Below are 18,594 nucleotides of genomic sequence, written 5' to 3' on the forward strand. Positions count from 1 at the left end.
CTCAGCTGCCTTGGTCACTTTTACCCCGCTATTGCTGCACTTGCAGCTGAGATTGGTGTTGCCCCTCTCTCCCTTCCCCAACTTAGCGTGTATACATAACGAGGCAATAACCTGGAACCAAAAACAAAACCCCGTGCAACGGGCAGTTGAAAGTAAACTGTCGCTTGCCCCCCATAACGGTGCCCACGCATGTCTCATCACTAACCACCGTACTTCAAGTCCCCCTTCGGTCTTCCCAAATCCAACATGGACAAGCTTCTCGGGAAAGTTGTCGACAAGGTGGTCGGCGACGACGACGACGAGCGTCCCCACGGTGAGCAAACGCCCCATTGATGACCGTCCCAGCAAGCAGACATGACATGCCATGCCATAGCAGTCGCTGACATAGCTACCCTCGACCAGGCCTGCACCAGGGCGGTGGCAATCGTAGGGCGACCATTCCCCCCCTCCCGCCTCTCCCTTCGCGCTCTCGCACCCCCTTGATCTAACAAACCGCGCTCCCCATTTTTTCCTCTTGTAGTCACGCACGGCGGTTCCTACCCGGCGGGCGGTGGCTACGCCCATCCGGGCGACGACGACCTGCGCGGTGCGGCCTCGGTTGCCGCCAAGGAAGCGCCGGAGGACCATGACTTTTTCGCCAACGCCATCGCCAAGTTGCTGGACAACAAGAAGCACGAGTCTGACGACGATATCGATGAGCAGGGTACGCTTCTTTGCTGCTGCCGAAGTTGCCGCTGCTTTCATATTTCCCCCGCCCCCCCTCTTCCCCTCGTCCTCCTCCTCCTCCTTCCCCTTTCACCTCGTTCCGCCTTCTCCCAACCAATGACTATTCGCGTACATACATCCACGCACATCTTATCTCACACTCCCCTCTGCAAATTACGTTACAGGCGCCGTCGAATCCCACCGTCGGTTCTTCGGCTTTGGCGACTCCTCGTCGTCGTCGTCGTCCTCCTCCTCCCACAACCAGCCCGCCTCGACCTCGTCCCTCGGCAGCGCCGCCGCCGTGCAGGCCCTCAAGCTCTTCACCTCCTCCTCCTCCTCCTCGTCGGCGTCGGCGCCGCAGCATGGGCAGAGCCAGAACGCCTTCGTCGGCCTGGCCATGGCGCAGGCCGCCAAGCTGTTCGACGCCCAGGCGGCCCAGGGCAAGGTCGAGCCCGGCGCGGACAAGCAGAGCGTCGTCATGAAGGCCGGCGAGCTGGCGCTCAAGATGTACCTCAAGAGCCACGGGGGCGCTCAGCAGCAGGAGGGCGGCAGCGGTGCTGCTGCTTCAGGGCTGTTGAACCTGGCGGGCAAGTTCCTGAAATGATGGTGAGGAGCTAGGGTAGTATATTATTCAAGTCTGGTTACATGATTACCTTGATTGTGCCTGTTGATCCTTGGCGTTACCACACATACGCTCACAAGCGCACACACACACACACACACACACATTGCCGCTCCGTTGGCACTGGACGGTCAATATCTGGGGGCTGAGCTGGCATCACGTCCCGGGACGAGCAACAACTCCGTGATCTTGGAGTGACTGTAATGATGGTGGTGATCATGCCTGGTGCTTCTATTTCGTGGCGCTTCTCGAAGGTCGCTCTACGGGCTTCGTTAAAAAGCCCGATTGTATCAACTCTAAGTCGTTCGTTCGACACCAGTTGCAATCCTAATCCAGTCAAGCCGTGTGGCATCCTGGCTACTTTCGTTCTCTTTGAGAGACAGTTAGCCCAGCCAGCAGACGCGCGATCCAGCCACGGGGGGCAACTACCTACCGTCAAACTGTGCTGGCAAGATGCCGACGTGTCTTTCCATTCACCCCCGTCGAGGACACATCGGCTGATGCACGCACCACATTCATGCTGCTCCGTCACGGGCAAAGGCATTCCCAAAACTATCTTCCGGCCCGCCTGGATGGGGGCGACGGAATCCTCAGCCTAACTTTTCTTTTCTTTTTTTTTTTTTTTTTTTTTTTTTTTTTTTTTGCCCAGTGCCCCTCCAGCAGCGCTAGCCCGCCCCGGGTCCGCCCTCTTAATCTTTCCCTCGGCCCTTCACGGAGAGGAGAGCAGCATCAATCATCCCTCCCCGCGCCGGGACTGCGGCTCCGGCTCCTCCCGCTGCGCGCCCCGCGGTTCGATCCCCGCGCGGCACCGCCGCCGCCGCCGCCGCCGCCTGGCCGCGCATTGTTGGTCGCCTTGCCCGGCGGCGGCCGCACAAAGGCAAAGTCGACCTTGACCGTCTGGCCCAGCAGGTCCGTGTTGTTGGCGCCGTCGATGGCCGCGCGCGCCTCCTCCAGCGTGGTGTACTCGATCAACGCGTAGCCCTGGAGGCGAGGGAAAGAAAAAAAAAAAAAAAAAGAAGAAGGTCGTCAGCCAACAAAATCGAGACAAACAAACAACAAGCGTCTCCTCTCTCGGTACGAAGTGAAAACAACAACAAGAAGTGAAAGCTGGGAAACCTCCCTCCCTCCCCCTCCCCTTCTCTCCCTGCTCGCACATGGCAACTCACCTTCACGTAACCGGTCCTGCGGTCCAGGTTGAGGTGCACGTTGCGGATCTCGCCAAACTCGCCAAACTTGTCGTGGATGGCCTCCTCGTCGGCCTCCTCGTGCACGTTGGTCACCATGACGATCCAGCCCTCGATCGACCGCACCGCCGTCGCCTTGGTCGCCGTCTGCATGGCGGCCAGCTTGGCCGAGCTCACGTCGTTGCTGCTGCTATTGTTGTTGTTGTTGTTGTTGTTGTTGTTGTTGGACGCCGAGCCGTCGCCGCGTCCTTGCCGGACCGGCTCGTCGAGGTCCATGGCTTCAGAGGCCATTTTGGTATCGTATATAGGTATGTGAAATCGTACTTGTGTTTTTTCTTTCTTTCTTCCCTGGATACGCGGCGATTATCACGGGCGGCGGCACGACAAACAACCGAGTGTTTATATTCTCGGAAAGCGGGGGGAAATCGCGAGATGAATGGCGTAGTTTTCTTGTTTTGCGAAATCCAAGGCCGGTCGTCGGTGGGTTTGGTGGTTGGGTTCGCGATGTGCTTGTCCGTGGCGGGGTGTTGAGGAACCGTGCTGCATGCGACTAGGACCTGTGCTTGATTGAGCGTTTCACTCGAGCAATTCAAACCCCTAACCCTGGAAACCCACGGGCGAGATCGTCTCGCCCAGGATGAAGTGACCCCTGATATCGGCTAAAGTAGATCTATAACTAGCGTTTACAATTGCCGAAAATATCATAAACCCGTAACCGTGATGCTTGTGTATTGCACATGACCCCTGAATGCAATGCCATAGTTACTCCGACGCTCATACACCAGTTAACGTCCCGAGCATTCCCCCCCCAAATCAAAACGCCGCTATCCCTATCCCTCGAGTCTAGAAACCACCCACAAGGCCCTGAGGACGGCCAGTCCGCCGCCCTGCGTTTCCACCGTCCTCCCTCGCCCGCGAAGATTGGGATCATAAGCACCGCTCTCCTCCAAAGCCTCCGCCCTCCTCTCCGATCCGGCTCCCTTAACTTCCCCCGAACCCGAACCACCAACAGCAACACCACCCTGACCGAGCGGCGCCTGACCGGTCCTTTTCGCATCCGGCACCGGCACTGCCGGCGACCACCGATCCCCGGCCGCACGAGTCCACTTAGGATCCAGCGGCACTCCCGTGTTCCGGTAATCCACCACCTCCCCCCCGTCCCCCCCCGGCGGGAGCGGGTGCAGGTCCCCGGCCGCCTCGATGGCCTCGCCGCTCGTGAGCGTCAGCAGCCCGGCAGTCCACCACATGCCGAACAGGCCGTTTTCGTCCCTCGTGCCCGTCGCGGCGCGCACGTTGTGGCGCAGCCACGGGATATACCTCCTACATTCGCGCTCGTGCCGCGCCCGGATAGTCCCGGCCCCTGCCCCTGCCCCTGCCCCCGCGTGAGGCTGAGGCGGTTGAGAGCCGAGAGAGTCCGAGCCTGTGAACCGCAGCGCGGCCGGCGCGCAGAATGCGGCAAAGTGATGCATCCAGATGCCCTTGAAAGTCTGCGCGTCCTGGGAGCACGTCCCCGACGCGTCGCATGCCTCCTCTAGGACGCCCACGCGGCCGAGGCCGCGCCAGGGAGGGACACGATCCGGGTGGATCGGGTCGACGGGCTGGTCCTGCTCGAGATCGTACCCGGTGGCGGAGATGACGTTCCGAATCAGGGCGTGGCCCTCGCTGAGGTAGCGTTCTTGACCGGTGGCCCGGTACAGGCCCATCAGTCCCGACAGGAGGACGCCCTGGTTGTAAGTGTAGACCATCTCGTCGCGGTCGTCACAGCGCGTGTTGTTGCTGCCGGAGCTCTGGCCCGAGACGTGGAAGCCGTCCGCGTAGAGGCCTTGCGCGTTGGTCATGTTGGACGAAGCAAGCCAGTCGTGGGCATCCTGGGCCGCCTTGCCGTAGACGGGGTCGTGGGCCGGCCAGTCGGCGGTACTACCGACACCGCCGGCGAGGGCCGAACCGACGCCGGCGGCGAAAGGAGATGAGTTCGTGTCGCCGGGAAAGTGGAGATACATGCTGATGGAGGCCGATATGAAGAGTTGGTTCGTGATGGCGTTCTTGTACGGCATCAGGCGCGGATTCCAAATCATGCCGCCTCCGCAGAGCTTCGTGTCCCATCCCTTGGCCGCCAGCTCCCAGAATATCCTCGCGCGGTGGGCGAAGGCGGGTATCCAGCGACTGCCATACCACGTTTCGGCACCGGGCCGGGCTCCCGACTCTGTGGAGCACGACCCGGGGGCAGCAACAACCCTGCTGTGCTCGTCGATGAAGCGGATGGACTCCAGCCAAGCCAAAACGACCCAGAGCATGTCGTCGTAGGCCTGATTTCGGATGGCAAAGGTGTCCTCGGCAAAGTAGTAGGCGATCACGTCGGCGAAATACCCGCCGACAACGTCTTCCTTCCTGGTGACGCACCCGGCGTCCTGGTCGGGCTCGCCGAGCCGCAGCTCGTCCGAGATGGTCCGCAGTGTAGCGGCAACATGCGTGCCCATTACGGCGCGGGTCCAGTCGATTCCGTCAGGCCAGGTCCCGAGCCAGCGCTCAAAGTATGTCTCCTGCAAATCGCTGAGCGCCATCCACATGTCTCGGAAGACAATGTCATCAGGAATCGAAGGGCGCCCGGCTCTCTTGCTGAGCCCATCTCTTAGCAGCAATGGAGGGTATGACCGAGGCGACATAGCGCAGACGGCCGTGGCCAGAGCTACGACCACGGTCCAGGTGAGCAGCATATTGACTTGGCTTGCAAGCGGGCGAGTTTTGTCTTAGTCGAAGATGCTCTCTCAGCGTTTAGGCCGTGTTAGTAGCAGTGGCCTAGGAGTAATGGGGGATCGGTAAGTCCTGGAATATCCCAGTGGCCGCGGACGGCAAAAACCTACTATGACACCGGCTGTTAATATCTAAAGCCGGAGCCGGCTATCCGCCGTATTTTTTTTTTTTTTTTTTTTTTTTTTTTTTTTTTTTTTTTTTTTTTTTTTGGGGGGTGGGGGGGGGGGGGGGGGGGGGTTCTACGCAGGTTTACGCGTGACAAGATCGACAATGCGAATGAATGACCGACACGGGACCGCCAGTATATTGCGCGGATGGTCACGGCAAACATAGCCTGGGCCGGTCATGCGAAGAGACTCTCCAGGCTTCAAGCTGTTCAAGCAACGGCCAGTTCATGGTGCTATCATCGTGGGAGGGACCCGGGGGGGACGAGCATCTGAAACACGCCTTGACGGTTGGGAGTTGTAGTGACGGGCCGTTCAGAGCACTGGGACGCGAAAAGAAAGCGACCGAGACTAGAAAAGAGAGAAAAAAAAATAAGATTAAACTAAAACAAAAAGAGAGTCCAGATCAGGTACAGAAAGTCAGTGGTTCAAGACATTCTGCAACTGCGGCTTCCGAAGAGGGGAACTGGATGGGAAGTGGGTTACGTTGGAGGGAGATTGTGGTTGGTAGGTGTTACGGTGAGCTGATTGGCCTGACTCCTCCCGATCTCGAGGGCTCTTTGAGTCAGCCTACCCCACCAAAAGGAAGCGCTTGCAGTGCCATGTGCCTCAGGTTTCGGGAGGTCGAGAGGATTTGGCGACTTAGCTCATGTAGTGGCACCCCGCAGTACGGAGGATGCGGACACTGGGGTATTGGGCCTTTGGGCCCGCCTTTGCAGTTCCAAGATCTAGGTCCGATCTGCTAAGGGGCCAGTGCCCTCGCGAGCAACTCCTGTTTAAAACTTGTCCTATATGTAGGTACTCCGTACATACCGTAAGTAAGTACCTGATATACCAGGTACAGCCCTACCTTAGGTACGTAACGTACCTAATAAATACGGTACATGTGCATACGACTCGATTCTCGAGCTGGGACGAACGCGCAACCAACAATTCGACTCCGAGAAAGACAGGCGTACACAAAATATGGCAGGTAGTGCTCGGCACCTGGTGATAAGAAACAAGGCAAACGCGTCAAAACCGAAACATCCGACTTGTAATACAAGCTCTAAGCGAGTAGCAAGATGGCCGAGAGGACCTCTCCGACTGTATCCAAAACCCAGAGACGAGACCACGCTCTGTTTCCAAAACGCCAGACGCCCTTCCGTTGTAGCAGCATCCCAATTACCGAATCTTCGCCGTTGAGGGGAAGCACATACAACACGCCGCTCGAGAAAAAATAAAAAAAAAATAAAAAAAAATAAAGACAAGATTTTGCGACGTAGCACATGACGCTCGCCGCCGTCGGGGCCAATCAGACCTCGACGAACCGGCGCTCAAACTCGCGGAACAGCTTGGGCGTGATCTCATCGCTGCTCGTGCCTTCGACCTCCCACAGCACCCCCTTGCGGGCGTAATGCTCCAGCAGCGGCTCGCTCGTCTCCTGGAACTTCTTCCACCGCGCGCGGTAGACCTCCTCGCTGTCGTCGGCCCGGCGCACGAGCGGCTCGCCCGTGACGTCGTCGCGCCCGGGAACCTTGGGCGCGTTGAAGGTCGTGTTGTACACCCGCCCGGACGGCTCGTGCACCCACCGCCCGCTTATCCTCTCCATGATGACCTCGAACGGCGTCTTGATGGACACGGCCAGGTTGATGGGCACGATCTCGTCGAGTCGGTCGGCCTGCGCCGCCGTGCGCGGGAAGCCGTCGAGGAGGAACGAGGCGGACGGGTCTTCGTTGACGCGCGGCCGGCCGTAGCCGCGGGCGTGTGCCGGGGAGGAGACGAACGCGGCCATCTCGGCGTCGTCGCCGAACGGCTGGTTCGGCTCGGCGGCGGCGGCGGCGGCGGAGTCGACGGCCGACGAAGACAGCGTCATGACGTTGCCCGACGGGTGGCCCCAGTGGATCCACCCGCGCTGGTTGAGCTCGTTACTGATGAGTCGGAGGATGATGTCGTCCGGAACCAGGCCGCCGGCCTTCATTGTGCTCTCCACCTTGATTCCTGCAATCTGTTCGTTAGCCCTTTTTGCGCCCCGTTCATAATTATTGACATGGGGCAATGTTGGCGAACTCGTGCACACGCACCTAGCGGTGTCCGCTGCTTGACATTGTGTCTCAGGAGATCCCCGGAGCTGATGGACGAGAGTTGCGGGAACCTGCGCAGCAGCCGCTCGGATTGCGTTCCCTTCCCGACTCCCGGCGCCCCAAAAAGAATAACTCGGGCGGCTCTTCGAAGGCGCATGGTCAGGCGGCGATGGAGCACTTGCCTTGCGTTACGGGGGCTTGGAGGGAATGAAGGACAACAGACGAGGGCCCGACCAAAGATCGGCCGATGGACGTGCTAACCCCGAAGTCTTAAAAGAGTACTCCGTAGTCGTGGCACAATCAAATGGACTTTAGAGTAGTTAATCCGAGAGATTGGAGTGCGGGGCAACAACGCGATCGGACAAAACGCAACCGAGGACCGAAAAAAAAGGCTACTAACAAGATTCTTGTGCTTGTGAAAGCCAAGGAGTTAAACCAAGGCCGAAGGAAGTTGCATGATTTGGCTGGTACGATTTGGAATTATCTTATCCTTGAAGATGGCGTCGCGATCGAGCGCGGGTCTCTTTGGCATTGTTCCATCTTCAGACCGCGCTCGCCTTGGGGAAAAAGATTGGCGGTGCCGCCTCACCAAAATGAGGCTTGCGTTTTTGTTGAGACGCTGCGGTGTTCAGGGACACCGATGTCGCTCACTATCGATAACCAGAAATGATCCGGGGATCGATATGCTCTAGTGTACCGACGTATTCACTACCGTTCTGACTGTCCTTTTATCTTACCGCCCTGAAAATAGACCAGGGGATGGAACTGGAGAAAGCACGTTTCGGCGCTTGAAACCGGCTGCGAAGGAAGCTTATTTCTCCAGCGCGGCTCATCGGGTGTAATCCGTAAACGCGGGGGGGTGAGCTACTCCTTAAAGCGAGACCCAATTGGTTGGACGCATGTACTGGTAGTCGTTCTCGTCCGGAGGCCTCGGGTGCTGAGCTGACGAGAACATGGCAAACGGACTCGGCTGATGCAGTGATTCATCATTCCTCTTCGTAGACCTGCAACCCCCCGACAGAACCCAGGCCCTGCAGTGTCCGTTTTCGTTGACAGGATGGGGAAGTTCTGGGGTTGTGTCACGTGACCAGTCTGACTCGCCGGAACCCTCCCCCTGGTCGGGGAGTCCGCGGGGACTTGAGGATGGCAATCCATCCTGGAAACGCAGCGAAACGCCGAGTCGGACTTTGAAGGCCACTGCGCCCCCTTTGGTAACGCTGTTGGCCAACACTTTTAACTTTATCTTGAGCAACTGAATACCGAACTCTTCTTTTTGAGGTCTCAATATCTCCCGATTGGTTCCCCTTCGGCTCTGGTTTTTAACTGTGGGCGGCCTCGCGAGCCAAAGCATTTGTGCCACGCAACGTTCTTCCGTTTCCGAAATTGCCGGAGCATCCACTGGGCTGGGCTTGCGTCTGCGTTCTGGCTGCGTTGTAGCTACCGCTGGAGCGTATGTTTGATTCTCAACGCAGCATCATACTCTGTACCAGTGCCATCAACCACTCTAGCGCGGTCTTTCCGATAGCATATCGAACTCGATCGTCCGATAAGAGAACCGTCACTACCATTTGACGGCCTACTTCTAACACCTTTTTTTTACCCTTTTAATCCCCAGCAACCGTGATGAGCGCCTCTACAAGAGTTGCGCGCAGGGCGCTGGTCGTCAATCCGTTCTCAGGCGCCGGTGGGTCCCGTTGCGCTTTTTGAGGACACTGGGGAACGCTCGTCGCTAACGCTGGTTGCCAGGCCGCGCTCTACCGAGGTCTGCACTGCCTGCTGCATCAATCTACCTGGCCCGCAATGCTCAGAATCTGGGGCCGGCCTCTGCCCTGCTCATTCCGATTCGGACCTTGACGACCTCGAGTACAACGACTCATGGCCCTCCTGGTGTCCCGCCGCCGGGCTTCAATCCGGAGGAGGCTAAGAAGCCCCTTCCCAGGGACCCCGCCAGCGCCACGAAGCCGACGGCGAAGGTCCCTGAGAAGCCCAAGACGGAGGTGAAGACCGAGGAAGCCAAGCAAGCATCCGCGGATTCGGACGCCTCGCTCACACCGTTGGCGGCCGAGAAGGAGGACGCGGTGGACAAGTCGGAGAGCAAGAAAGAGGAGAAGAAGCTGACGCTCGGGCAAAAGATCAAGAAGGAGGCTCAGCATTACTGGGACGGCACCAAACTGCTGGCAGCCGAAGTCAAGATCAGCTCGCGCCTCGCGCTCAAGATGGCCGCGGGATACGAGCTTACCCGGAGGGAGAACCGTCAGCTCAAGCGCACCGTTCAAGACCTCGCCCGGCTGGTACCTTTCTCCGTCTTTGTCATCGTTCCGTTTGCCGAGCTCCTGCTTCCCGTTGCCCTCAAGATGTTCCCCAACATGCTTCCCAGCACCTACGAAGGCCAAAAGTCAAAGGACAAGAAGGCCTCGACGCTGCGGGCGACGCGCAAGGAGGTTAGCGACTTCCTCCGTCAGACCCTCAAGGAAACCGGCCTTCCCTTGACCCAGGCGACGGCGCAGAAGGAGGAGTTTACCAACTTCTTCCGCAAGGTCCGCTCCACGGGCGAGAAGCCCACGGCCGAGGACGTCATCAAGGTGTGCAAGGTCTTCAAGGACGACGTCACGCTCGACAACCTTTCGCGGCCACAGCTCGTGTCCATGTGCCGCTATCTCAACCTCAACACGTTCGGTACCGATATGATGCTCCGGTACCAGATCCGCCACCGCATGCGGCAGATCAAGCGGGACGACCGCGCCATCAGCTATGAAGGCGTCGACAGCCTCTCGGTTGCCGAGTTGCAGGTGGCCTGCGCCAGCCGCGGCATCAAGAGCTACGGGGTGTCGCCTGCCAGGCTCCGTGAGGACCTGCAGACTTGGCTCGACCTGCGGCTGCGCGACGGGGTCCCGTCGACCCTGCTGGTGCTGAGCAATGCCTACATGTACGGCCAGACGCAGACCGAGGAGGGCATGTCTAGCCAGATCGAAGCACTGACGGGTGTGCTGTCATCCATCCCCGAGGAGCTCTTCCACGAGATTGAGCTCGAGGTGCACAATGCCGAGGGGGCTGCGACCAACAAGCAACGCCTTGAAGTGCTCAAGGAGCAGCAGGAGCTCATCGACGAGGAGCTCGAGCAGAATCAGGAGAACCAGGCGACCGGCTTCGCCACGCCGCGGGACACCGAGAACATTGATGACAAAGAGGAGCGGCACGCACACGCCGAGGCCGACCCCACCATCGAGAAGGCGCAGGTCGGCGAGGCGGTGGGTGCCGAGAAGGACATGCTCGACGCTGCCAGGATAGAGCAGCAGCAGCAGCAGCGTGAGGCGGCCCAACCCAAGTCCGGCGACAAATGAAAAAGCCCCCCGTGTACCATAGATTCTTGCCCAAGGGCGCCTGCCGTCGTTGTTTTATTTTCCCTTTGTATGTCATGTTTTAAGTAGGCACATGGCAGCGGCGAGAGCATCTTGTACACGATAGACACACAGCAACCAAGCTGCCAAGGCTAGGGCTGGAGTTGGGGTCTTGTTTTTTTTCTTTTTCTTTTCTTCTTTGATGGGTTGTCTCATTTGTTAAAAGGGCGGGAGAATAGACCTCTTCTCATCTAGATACCGTGGATAACACCAACTCTATCTCAACATGTAAATGACCGAGTCCAACCCTCCGATGCTGACATCTGACATGCTGACATGGTGACGAATGTTTGCGGCATTATGAAAACCAATTCAGCTGGAATGATGCCCCAGCGGTTGATTTCAGATTTAGAGCTTGTTGCTGACGAGGACAGCAGATGGCAGGAGGGGACGATGGGTGAATTCCGTACATACCAAGTGAAATTGTCTGACAGTTTTGGGATCCAGGTCATTCATTCCCTAAAACCGATAACCCGAGGGCCCCTCTACATACAAACCCGGATTTGTACACAAGGAGGCGCTTTCTGGCGTCGTTAAGATGACGTGTTCCCCAATGCGATTTTTGCCTCTGCAGGTACTCTGGGCACTAACTGAGAGTGCTGTACCACAATCGCCAGTGCCTTATCGCCAACCAGCCAGCCAAGAGCTCCCCACCATCATACGTCAATCCGCCAAGCAACCCACCTAGGCTTGCCGCGCATCATCACGGCAACCTCCTCTCGTGTAACCAGTTAGATCCCGGATTCTCAAGGCATCCGGTCACCTGATAGAGAAGTTCTCCAATTTTCCGTTGATACCGTGCCGGCCGAACCCATCGGGACCATCGATTCCACAACGTATCCGACTACACACACGCGCGCGCGCACGCCCACACAAACACACACACATACACACACAAACCAATCGACCGGCGGGTACCATTGTCGGTAACCGCAAGTCGACAACAACATGGCGGTCCTCGAGCAGGACAACTTCTCCAACATATCATGGCATAGCGAGCAGAATCCCGACGCAGCAGGGCCGAGCACGTCCGCATCATCCCACGACCGATCTCATGAAGCCAGGACAGGCGACGGGAGGCATGTCGGCCACGGCCACGGCCACGGCCACGGCCACGGTCACTTGGGCCACGAGATTCTCGAGTGCGTCGTCTCTGACCCGCACAAGGAGAATGACGGGACCAAGGACGCTTATGTTTCGTACCTAATCACCACAAATGTAGGCTCTTGCCCTAGTTATAGGTGTTGGTTGTTTGAGGCCGTGAGGCTGACCCTATCCTCCAGACCACCTTCCCGACCTTCCAGCGACCGACTACCACCGTCCGCCGCCGATTCACCGACTTTGTTTTTCTCTACAAGGTCCTCACCCGCGAGTACCAGGGATGCGCGGTTCCTCCACTCCCGGACAAGCAGCGCATGGAATATGTCCGCGGCGACCGGTTCGGGCCCGACTTCACCGCACGACGTGCCTACTCCCTCCAACGTTTCCTCTCCCGTCTGGCCCTGCACCCAACCCTCCGCCGCGCAAGCATCCTACACACATTCCTCGAGAGCCCCGACTGGAACGCGACCATGCGCAGCAGAGCGGGACGCCGGGGGTCAGCCGGGGCGGGCGGAGACCCTGGCCAGGGCCAGTCCGGCAGCGGCAGCGGCAGCGGCAGCGGCAGCGGCGGGGTCTTCGACTCCTTCGCCGACAGCTTCATGAACGCCTTTACCAAGGTGCATAAACCGGACCGGCGATTCGTCGAAGTCAAGGAGAAGGCCGACAAGCTCGACGAGGACCTGATCCACGTGGAAAAGGTGGTCGCCCGGGTCGCCCGCCGGGAAGCAGATCTCGAGACGGACCTCAGAGACCTGGCCGAGCAGTTCCAGAAGCTCATCACCCTCGAACCCGGCGTCGAGGCCGCCGTCCACGCCTTTGCCGCGTCCGTCGAGGACACGTCGTCGGGCCTCAAGAAGCTCAAGGAGCACACCGACCAAGACTACCTCTCCTCGCTCCGCGACATGGTCGCCTACAGCGGCGCCCTCAAGAACCTCCTCAAGGCCCGCGAGCAGAAGCAGCTCGACTACGAGCAGCTCACCGAGTACCTCAACCGGTCGACCGCCGACCGCGACATGCTCGCCTCCGGACACGGCTACGCCTCGGGCCCCTTCGGGTCGGGCGCGCTCGGCGGCGCGGGCGGCTTCATCCGGTCCAAGATCGAGGACGTGCGCGGCGTGGACCACGAGCAGGCCCGCCGCGACCGCCAGCGCAAGCTGGAGCTGCGCATCGACGAGCTCACCCGCGAGGTGGAGAACGCGCGCCTGGAGGCGGACCAGTTCGCCGACCAGGTCGTGCGCGAGGTAGAGAGCTTCGAGTGGATCAAGAAGGTCGAGTTCAAGCGGCAGTTTGGCGGCCTCGTGGACGCCCACATCGAGTTCTACGACGGCGTCATCAACGTGTGGGAGCAGTACGTGCGGGAGATGGAGAGGGAGGGCGTCGTGCTGCCGGCTTAGCGGGCTGATCCTCGCGAGACGAGGGACGGGTGGATGGTGATTGGGGGCGGCGACGGTGCTTCTGACGAGATCGAGGCCGAGACCGAGACCGAGACCGAGACCGAGAGAGACGGCCAAGTTTCGGACGCGGGGAGCGCCAGTTCCGGCCCTTCTGGTGGTGTTGGTAGCGTGATGGGAACTTACCCCTGGTTAGCCGCCATTGACGATCCGTCCGAGGTCTGGAGGTCAGCGCAGTAGTCAAAGCGGGGGGAGGAAAGCCTCTCCGGGGATGGCTCAGGTCCAGGCAGCGAAGAAAAGCATTCATGTGATGTGGTAGCTTGCTCAGCGGAAGACAACCTCCCCTTCCCCCCAACCCGTCACCCTGCTGTATTCTTATCTATCCGGACGTTGGGGGCTTAGGCGTTTTTTTTTTTTTTGACATTAGTTACTGAACAATAGCTTGGACAGATTCTAAAGGCGGAGGAGGCAATGGTTGCCGTTTGAAATAACAAAACGGTTTACATCAGAGCTTAGCAAAGCTGGTTTCGCACGTGGATGATTATCAGAGGACCGTGCCTGTCTAAACAAACTCTAGGAGAATGGTTCAAGAGATATATATATATACATCTCGTAGTGCTGGTATCAACTCACCTAGCCATGAAGGGCATGATGGATATAAGGAAAGCACGTAGGTGAGGTGCAAAAAAAAAAGGAGAAAAGAGAAAAGATATTTATATGGAGATTCATACGCTGCTAAGGCTTCAACTGTAATATATATATATATACGATCCATACTTTATTTATAGAGCAATGATCATGAACTGCCGAACCGGACCCGACAAACATACTCACACTGCGAGGAAAAAAAATATCCCAGACTCAAAATGAGGAAAACGAGAAAAAAGAAAACAACACTACTACTGAGCCCTGCCCTGCAACGGCCGGGCCTGATCGTTCCCAGCCCCGTCGTCGTCGTCATCATCATCCCCGACGACATGATGCTCCTCCTCACCGTCCGAGCTATCCCTCCTCCCGGGCAGCTTCTCGCTTATCCCGATCGGGGACCCGCTCCCGTCCGACGACCGGGACCGGGAGTCGCTGCGATCGCGGTACCCGCCCCCGCCACCGCCACCGCCGCCCGCGAAATCGTTGTCGTCGCTGTCCTCGTCGCTCTCCCCAGCAAAGGCGTCGTACAGCTCGCCGCCCCTCGTCCTCCTGCCCCGCTTTCCGCCGCCCCCGCTGCCAACGACGCCCTTCTCCCCACCGCCGCCGCCGCCGCCGCCGCGTGTCAGCGCCGCCGCCTCTTCGTCGTCGTCGTCGTCGTCGTCGAGCAGCTCAAACTCGTAGTCGGTGCGCGTTTTGTTGCGCAGGCGCTTGCGGCGGGCCAGGTACAGGTAGATGCCCAGGCCGGCGCAGAAGAGCACGATGAGCACGAGCGAGCCGTAGATCCAGGCCTGGGTCGCCGCGGAGACGCCAAAGGTCGGTAGGAAGGAGGGCAGCCAGGTGTTGGTCTTGTCGGTCTCGGCCGAGGAGGAGGAGGAGGTCTCGGCGGGAGAGGCCCCGGCCGAAGACGTGCCCGTGGGCTTGGAGTTGACGGGGCGGTTGGGCTGGTCGGTCGCGTCGGCCGGGACGGAGCCGGTCGCCTCGGGCTTCGAAATGGTCGTCGTTGCCGCGGTGGCGGTGGTGGTCGCGATCACATCGTGGTCGTCGTCGTCTTCCTCGGTGGGCATGGGGAGAAGCTGGGCCTTGCTGGCGTCGCGAGTCTCGCCCCAGAGCTTGAGGTGCCAGTCGATGAACTTGCCCGTGTATTGGTTGATTTCGGTGTCTTTGACGACGATGGTCCAGGTGCCAACGCCGGATTCGCCCCTGTAAAGGTCAGTAAGGGAGTTGGGACGCGAAGAAGGGAGTAAGAAGAAAAAAAAAAAAAGAGAGAGAGAGAAGGGGGGGGGTTGGCTGCTTACCAGTGAGCCACGCTCATGAAGGTCCAGTCGTCGTAGCCCTTGTCGGAATCGTCGTTTTTCCGGGTGACGGACAGGTGGCTGACGATCTTGTTGGGACTGATGAGGTCGACGCTGAGATCACCACGGCGGCCATGCTCCACGTTCATGGTGACGGTGACATGCTCGAGACGCTCGAGGTTGGCTTCCTCGAGCATCTCCTTGGTTACCTCGAACTCGACAACGACGCCCTTGTCGCCCTGAGGGATGGGCTGGTTGACGTGGATCCAGGGCGAGTAGAACCAAGCCTGCGGCTTCACCTTCTTCCACTTCTTGGCGGCCTCGACAATAGCGTAGCTGTCCAGCTTGCCGTAGCCGTAGGTGTGGCTGAACTTCTTGCCAATCGTGGTGTCCTGGTAGTCGCCCGTGTCCACGTTGACGGGCACGGCGGTGTCCATGGCGAGGTACTGCATGTCTCTCCAGGAGAGGTCCGGGCGCACCTGGAGGACGAGGGCAAAGATGCCGGCGGCCAGCGGGGCGGCGGCAGAGGTTCCCCCATGGCTGTTGGTACAAGTGTTCTGGCCGACGTCGGTGGTGTGGATTGCGTCGCCGCTGCCGCTCGAGTAGGTGACGACGAGGCCGGCGGAGCAACTTTCCGAGTAGTAGGGATGCTGACCCTTCCGGTCGAGGGCGCCAACCGTGATGCTGTAGATGCTGTTGGTGTAACCGTCAAAGTTGCAGTTGTCCTCGTTGTGGGCACCGTTGCCGCTGGCGAAGACGTAGATGGAGCCCAGCCCCCCGCGGCCATTCTGCACGGCGTTCAACATGGCGCGGCGGATGAGGATGCCGGGGGCGTCCATGCTCTTTCCGTCATCGGGCGGGCCCCACGAGCAGGAATAGATCTGGTTATGCTGGAAGTCGTAGTTCAGAGCTACGGCCTCGTCGGCGTCCGAGATCAGCTTGGACAAGATGCGCAGGCCGGCGATGTTGGAGTCGTATGCCACGCCCACGCCGCAGGCATTGTTCCTGCCGGCCGCGACCTCGCCGGCGCAGCGGGTCCCGTGGTTGTCGTTTGCCAGGCGGGGCCGCGGCTCGTCGGCCTTGTCGTTGAAGTCGTACGAGCCCAAGGCGTAGTAGTTGTCCCGGAGATCGTCGCTGTACATGTCCAGGCCGTCGTCGACGATGGCAACGGTGGCGTTCTTGCCCGTGACGCCCTGCAGCCATACGTCCGTGACATTCACGTCGTGGCCGGCCTGGACCGTGTTGAAGAGATGCCATTGTTCGTGGAAGATGGGGTCCTTGATGTCGAGCTTCCGGGCGACTTCGGTCTGTCTTTGGACGAGCGATTCCACTGGCTCGTCCACCGACCTCCAGGGCAGAGGACCGAACAGTCTGGGAACGACGCGCTTCTCCCACGGCTTCCGCAGCCGCTGTTTCTGGGAGAAGAGGACGCCGTCCAGGACGTCTCTCCCACCCAGACCCAGTGACCGCTTTTTCCGTCGCCGGGCCAGCTCCCGCTTGACGACGTCGTGCTCGGCCCGCCTCGCGACAAAGACGTGATGGTCTCGGAGTTCGCCCAGAGGACCCTCATGCGACAGGCCCAGGCTCCTGGCTACCTCGTGAGGCGACGTGTCTGCATCGAGATGGAGGACGTAGTAGTCGTTTGCCTCCCAGTCCCGCGGGAGGATGTGTGAGGCCGTCGCGAGGGCGGCGAGGCCCAGCAACGCCGCACCTGACCAGATTTTCATTGTATTTGGCGGACTACGGGAGCCCCGTGGTCGAGCCCGGCACGGGTGTTGTTAAAGTCGGCGGTTCCGGATCGGATTGATGGGCATGAAGAGAGACGAATCGATGGGCGTCGAGTCGAATTCAAATTCGCACTCGTTGGATGTTGTTTGTCGAGTTGGCGGGCGCACACCCGAAGAGCGGCGTGGGGGGGGGGGGAGAGGAGGTTCGAGGTCGGATCTGAGGCCGCGTTGTCGCAGGTGGAAAGCGGGCGATTGAAGCAAAATCCCGGTGCAAAACACCCCGGGTACTAACGTTATGTTTCAGAATTTCTAGTTCGCCTTTTGACGTTCGCATTCGACGGCCCAGGCCGAGGAACGAAAAAGAAGCGGCGCTCTTTCCAAAAGGTGTGCTCTTTCCAAAAGGTGGCAGCCGGTTTAACTAGTTTGGCCAGTTTAACCAGTTTTTGTGACTACCCCGAGTGGTAGAATGGCTGCCAAGCGCTGAACGGGAGTGCGGCGTCGTACTAGGGAGTAACTAGGGGGGCGGCAGTTTCCCGAAGCGGGCCCCAAAAGATGTCTGTACGGAGTATGATCCGCAAATAACTAGCCACGAACACTGCACGACCTGCCCCATGCGCGAGCCAATAAAGAAATGTTCCGCTCGGAACGGCTGTGGCTTAGAAGTTGTGCCGATACCCATATCCACGCTGCACTGCAGACTCGATCTGGAGGACATACTCGCATCAACTACCATTTTGGAGTGGTGGTTCTAGTTTTGTTCAGAGCCCGAACAATACTTGGTACGCTCGGCGAACTCGTCTTTTAACAACAGAATGGCGCTTTATTAAGTTCAGGAGATCTAATTGGCAATTGTTTGTGCCCACCTTTATCTAGGTACAGATTATAGAGGCATTTAAGTGATATAAAAGGCCGCAGCACGCTGGCGTTACAATCGCAAAGTCTTAACAGCAAGCCAGCGTTTCCGGCACCTGTGTCCGCTCGACCCAACGGCGGCAATCCAATGGTCCGGAATGATCTGCTCAGTTTCTAAGGACGGAGCAGGCGTAGCTAAGGTTTCTACGGCACGCGACGAGATGGCGGGCTTGGGCAACAATGGGAAGCATTGGCTCCCATGTCGGCGACAGTCAAGTTGCTCGTCATGTCATGTTTCGACTGGCTGCCAGTTGGCATTGGGACAATAACGTCAACCCGGAAGCTGCGAAGTGCTTGGTCACAGGGCCAAAACATTCCACCTGCAGGTTGGGTATTGGAAGGATTGGCAAACAATTGCTGGGAAGGTATGTCAAAGTCGGGGTGTCCGGGCGCAGACAGAATACAGATTGTTATATCTACGAGCTTGCTTACTGTATCCCTGATGGACGTGCATCTGTATGTACTGTAACGTTAACATACAGACAGCGCGAAGTTATTTATACTTATTCCGTACACTCGTTATACATCCTTTGCAACTTTGTAGCATGTACTGCACCACCTTGCGAGCCATTCGCCGGGCGTTGTCCAATATTCCATGGGTCTGGCGGTTCATCCCGTCCCCATGTACAGTACCAT

At 58.8% G+C, this 18,594-nt stretch overlaps 9 protein-coding genes across 9 annotated transcripts; 5 read left to right on the plus strand and 4 right to left on the minus strand.

The window, feature by feature from the left end:
* The first annotated feature begins 78 nt into the window (after positions 1–78).
* Positions 79–1,355, plus strand: P884DRAFT_90572 (uncharacterized protein). Its single transcript, XM_069446159.1, has 5 exons — positions 79–152; positions 220–313; positions 403–426; positions 521–703; positions 891–1,355. Exons 2-5 carry the CDS (start codon positions 247–249, stop codon positions 1,307–1,309), a joined length of 693 nt encoding a protein of 230 aa, XP_069293691.1. The 5' UTR covers positions 79–152; positions 220–246; the 3' UTR covers positions 1,310–1,355.
* Positions 1,356–2,056: 701 nt separating this feature from the next.
* P884DRAFT_251696 (uncharacterized protein) lies at positions 2,057–3,028 on the minus strand (the record flags this gene model as incomplete). Its single annotated transcript, XM_069440702.1, has 2 exons — positions 2,494–3,028; positions 2,057–2,308 (listed from the first exon to the last, which is right to left on the minus strand). Exons 1-2 carry the CDS (start codon positions 2,800–2,802, stop codon positions 2,057–2,059), a joined length of 561 nt encoding a protein of 186 aa, XP_069293692.1. The 5' UTR covers positions 2,803–3,028.
* Positions 3,029–3,158: 130 nt separating this feature from the next.
* Positions 3,159–5,860, minus strand: P884DRAFT_90646 (glycoside hydrolase family 76 protein). Its single transcript, XM_069446160.1, has 2 exons — positions 5,506–5,860; positions 3,159–5,257 (listed from the first exon to the last, which is right to left on the minus strand). The coding sequence occupies exons 1-2, from the start codon at positions 5,591–5,593 to the stop codon at positions 3,342–3,344; spliced, it is 2,004 nt and encodes a 667-aa protein (XP_069293693.1). The 5' UTR covers positions 5,594–5,860; the 3' UTR covers positions 3,159–3,341.
* An 805-nt stretch (positions 5,861–6,665) lies between these two features.
* On the minus strand, positions 6,666–7,795 carry P884DRAFT_90659 (P-loop containing nucleoside triphosphate hydrolase protein). The gene is made up of 2 exons (XM_069446162.1): positions 7,490–7,795; positions 6,666–7,406 (listed from the first exon to the last, which is right to left on the minus strand). Exons 1-2 carry the CDS (start codon positions 7,644–7,646, stop codon positions 6,721–6,723), a joined length of 843 nt encoding a protein of 280 aa, XP_069293694.1. The 5' UTR covers positions 7,647–7,795; the 3' UTR covers positions 6,666–6,720.
* P884DRAFT_90658 (uncharacterized protein) lies at positions 7,796–8,267 on the plus strand. The gene has a single exon (XM_069446161.1). The coding sequence runs from the start codon at positions 7,945–7,947 to the stop codon at positions 8,179–8,181; it is 237 nt and encodes a 78-aa protein (XP_069293695.1). The 5' UTR covers positions 7,796–7,944; the 3' UTR covers positions 8,182–8,267.
* A 417-nt stretch (positions 8,268–8,684) lies between these two features.
* P884DRAFT_251707 (LETM1-like protein-domain-containing protein) lies at positions 8,685–11,148 on the plus strand. The gene is made up of 2 exons (XM_069440703.1): positions 8,685–9,173; positions 9,236–11,148. Exons 1-2 carry the CDS (start codon positions 9,113–9,115, stop codon positions 10,828–10,830), a joined length of 1,656 nt encoding a protein of 551 aa, XP_069293696.1. The 5' UTR covers positions 8,685–9,112; the 3' UTR covers positions 10,831–11,148.
* Positions 11,149–11,835: 687 nt separating this feature from the next.
* On the plus strand, positions 11,836–13,382 carry P884DRAFT_211662 (uncharacterized protein; the record flags this gene model as incomplete). Its single annotated transcript, XM_069439106.1, has 2 exons — positions 11,836–12,105; positions 12,171–13,382. The coding sequence occupies 2 exons, from the start codon at positions 11,836–11,838 to the stop codon at positions 13,380–13,382; spliced, it is 1,482 nt and encodes a 493-aa protein (XP_069293697.1).
* Positions 13,383–14,278: 896 nt separating this feature from the next.
* On the minus strand, positions 14,279–17,046 carry P884DRAFT_211575 (peptidase S8/S53 domain-containing protein; the record flags this gene model as incomplete). The annotated part of the gene is made up of 2 exons (XM_069439102.1): positions 14,279–15,227; positions 15,323–17,046. 2 exons carry the CDS (start codon positions 17,044–17,046, stop codon positions 14,279–14,281), a joined length of 2,673 nt encoding a protein of 890 aa, XP_069293698.1.
* A 734-nt stretch (positions 17,047–17,780) lies between these two features.
* On the plus strand, positions 17,781–18,588 carry P884DRAFT_264852 (uncharacterized protein). Its single transcript, XM_069441890.1, has one exon. The coding sequence runs from the start codon at positions 18,158–18,160 to the stop codon at positions 18,425–18,427; it is 270 nt and encodes an 89-aa protein (XP_069293699.1). The 5' UTR covers positions 17,781–18,157; the 3' UTR covers positions 18,428–18,588.
* The last annotated feature ends 6 nt before the right edge of the window (positions 18,589–18,594 follow it).

The sequence above is a fragment of the Thermothelomyces heterothallicus genome (assembly GCF_042370625.1).
Source record: "Thermothelomyces heterothallicus CBS 202.75 unplaced genomic scaffold P884_scaffold_37, whole genome shotgun sequence".
Lineage (NCBI taxonomy): Eukaryota > Fungi > Ascomycota > Sordariomycetes > Sordariales > Chaetomiaceae > Thermothelomyces > Thermothelomyces heterothallicus.

Excerpts from the sequence above, each read along its gene's own strand:
- P884DRAFT_251707 (XM_069440703.1), top strand. The coding sequence starts at position 9,113 with ATGAGCGCCTCTACAAGAGTTGCGCGCAGGGCGCTGGTCGTCAATCCG. Across the intron at positions 9,174-9,235 it reads CAATCCGTTCTCAGGCGCCG|GCCGCGCTCTACCGAGGTCT; the intron begins GTGGGTCCCGTT and ends GCTGGTTGCCAG.
- P884DRAFT_264852 (XM_069441890.1), top strand. The coding sequence starts at position 18,158 with ATGTCGGCGACAGTCAAGTTGCTCGTCATGTCATGTTTCGACTGGCTG.
- P884DRAFT_90659 (XM_069446162.1), bottom strand. The coding sequence starts at position 7,646 with ATGCGCCTTCGAAGAGCCGCCCGAGTTATTCTTTTTGGGGCGCCGGGA. Across the intron at positions 7,407-7,489 it reads CAAGCAGCGGACACCGCTAG|GAATCAAGGTGGAGAGCACA; the intron begins GTGCGTGTGCAC and ends AACAGATTGCAG.
- P884DRAFT_90572 (XM_069446159.1), top strand. The coding sequence starts at position 247 with ATGGACAAGCTTCTCGGGAAAGTTGTCGACAAGGTGGTCGGCGACGAC. Across the intron at positions 427-520 it reads GCACCAGGGCGGTGGCAATC|TCACGCACGGCGGTTCCTAC; the intron begins GTAGGGCGACCA and ends TTCCTCTTGTAG. Across the intron at positions 704-890 it reads CGACGATATCGATGAGCAGG|GCGCCGTCGAATCCCACCGT; the intron begins GTACGCTTCTTT and ends ATTACGTTACAG.
- P884DRAFT_90658 (XM_069446161.1), top strand. The coding sequence starts at position 7,945 with ATGATTTGGCTGGTACGATTTGGAATTATCTTATCCTTGAAGATGGCG.
- P884DRAFT_90646 (XM_069446160.1), bottom strand. The coding sequence starts at position 5,593 with ATGTTTGCCGTGACCATCCGCGCAATATACTGGCGGTCCCGTGTCGGT. Across the intron at positions 5,258-5,505 it reads CTTGTCACGCGTAAACCTGC|ACAAAACTCGCCCGCTTGCA; the intron begins GTAGAACCCCCC and ends TCTTCGACTAAG.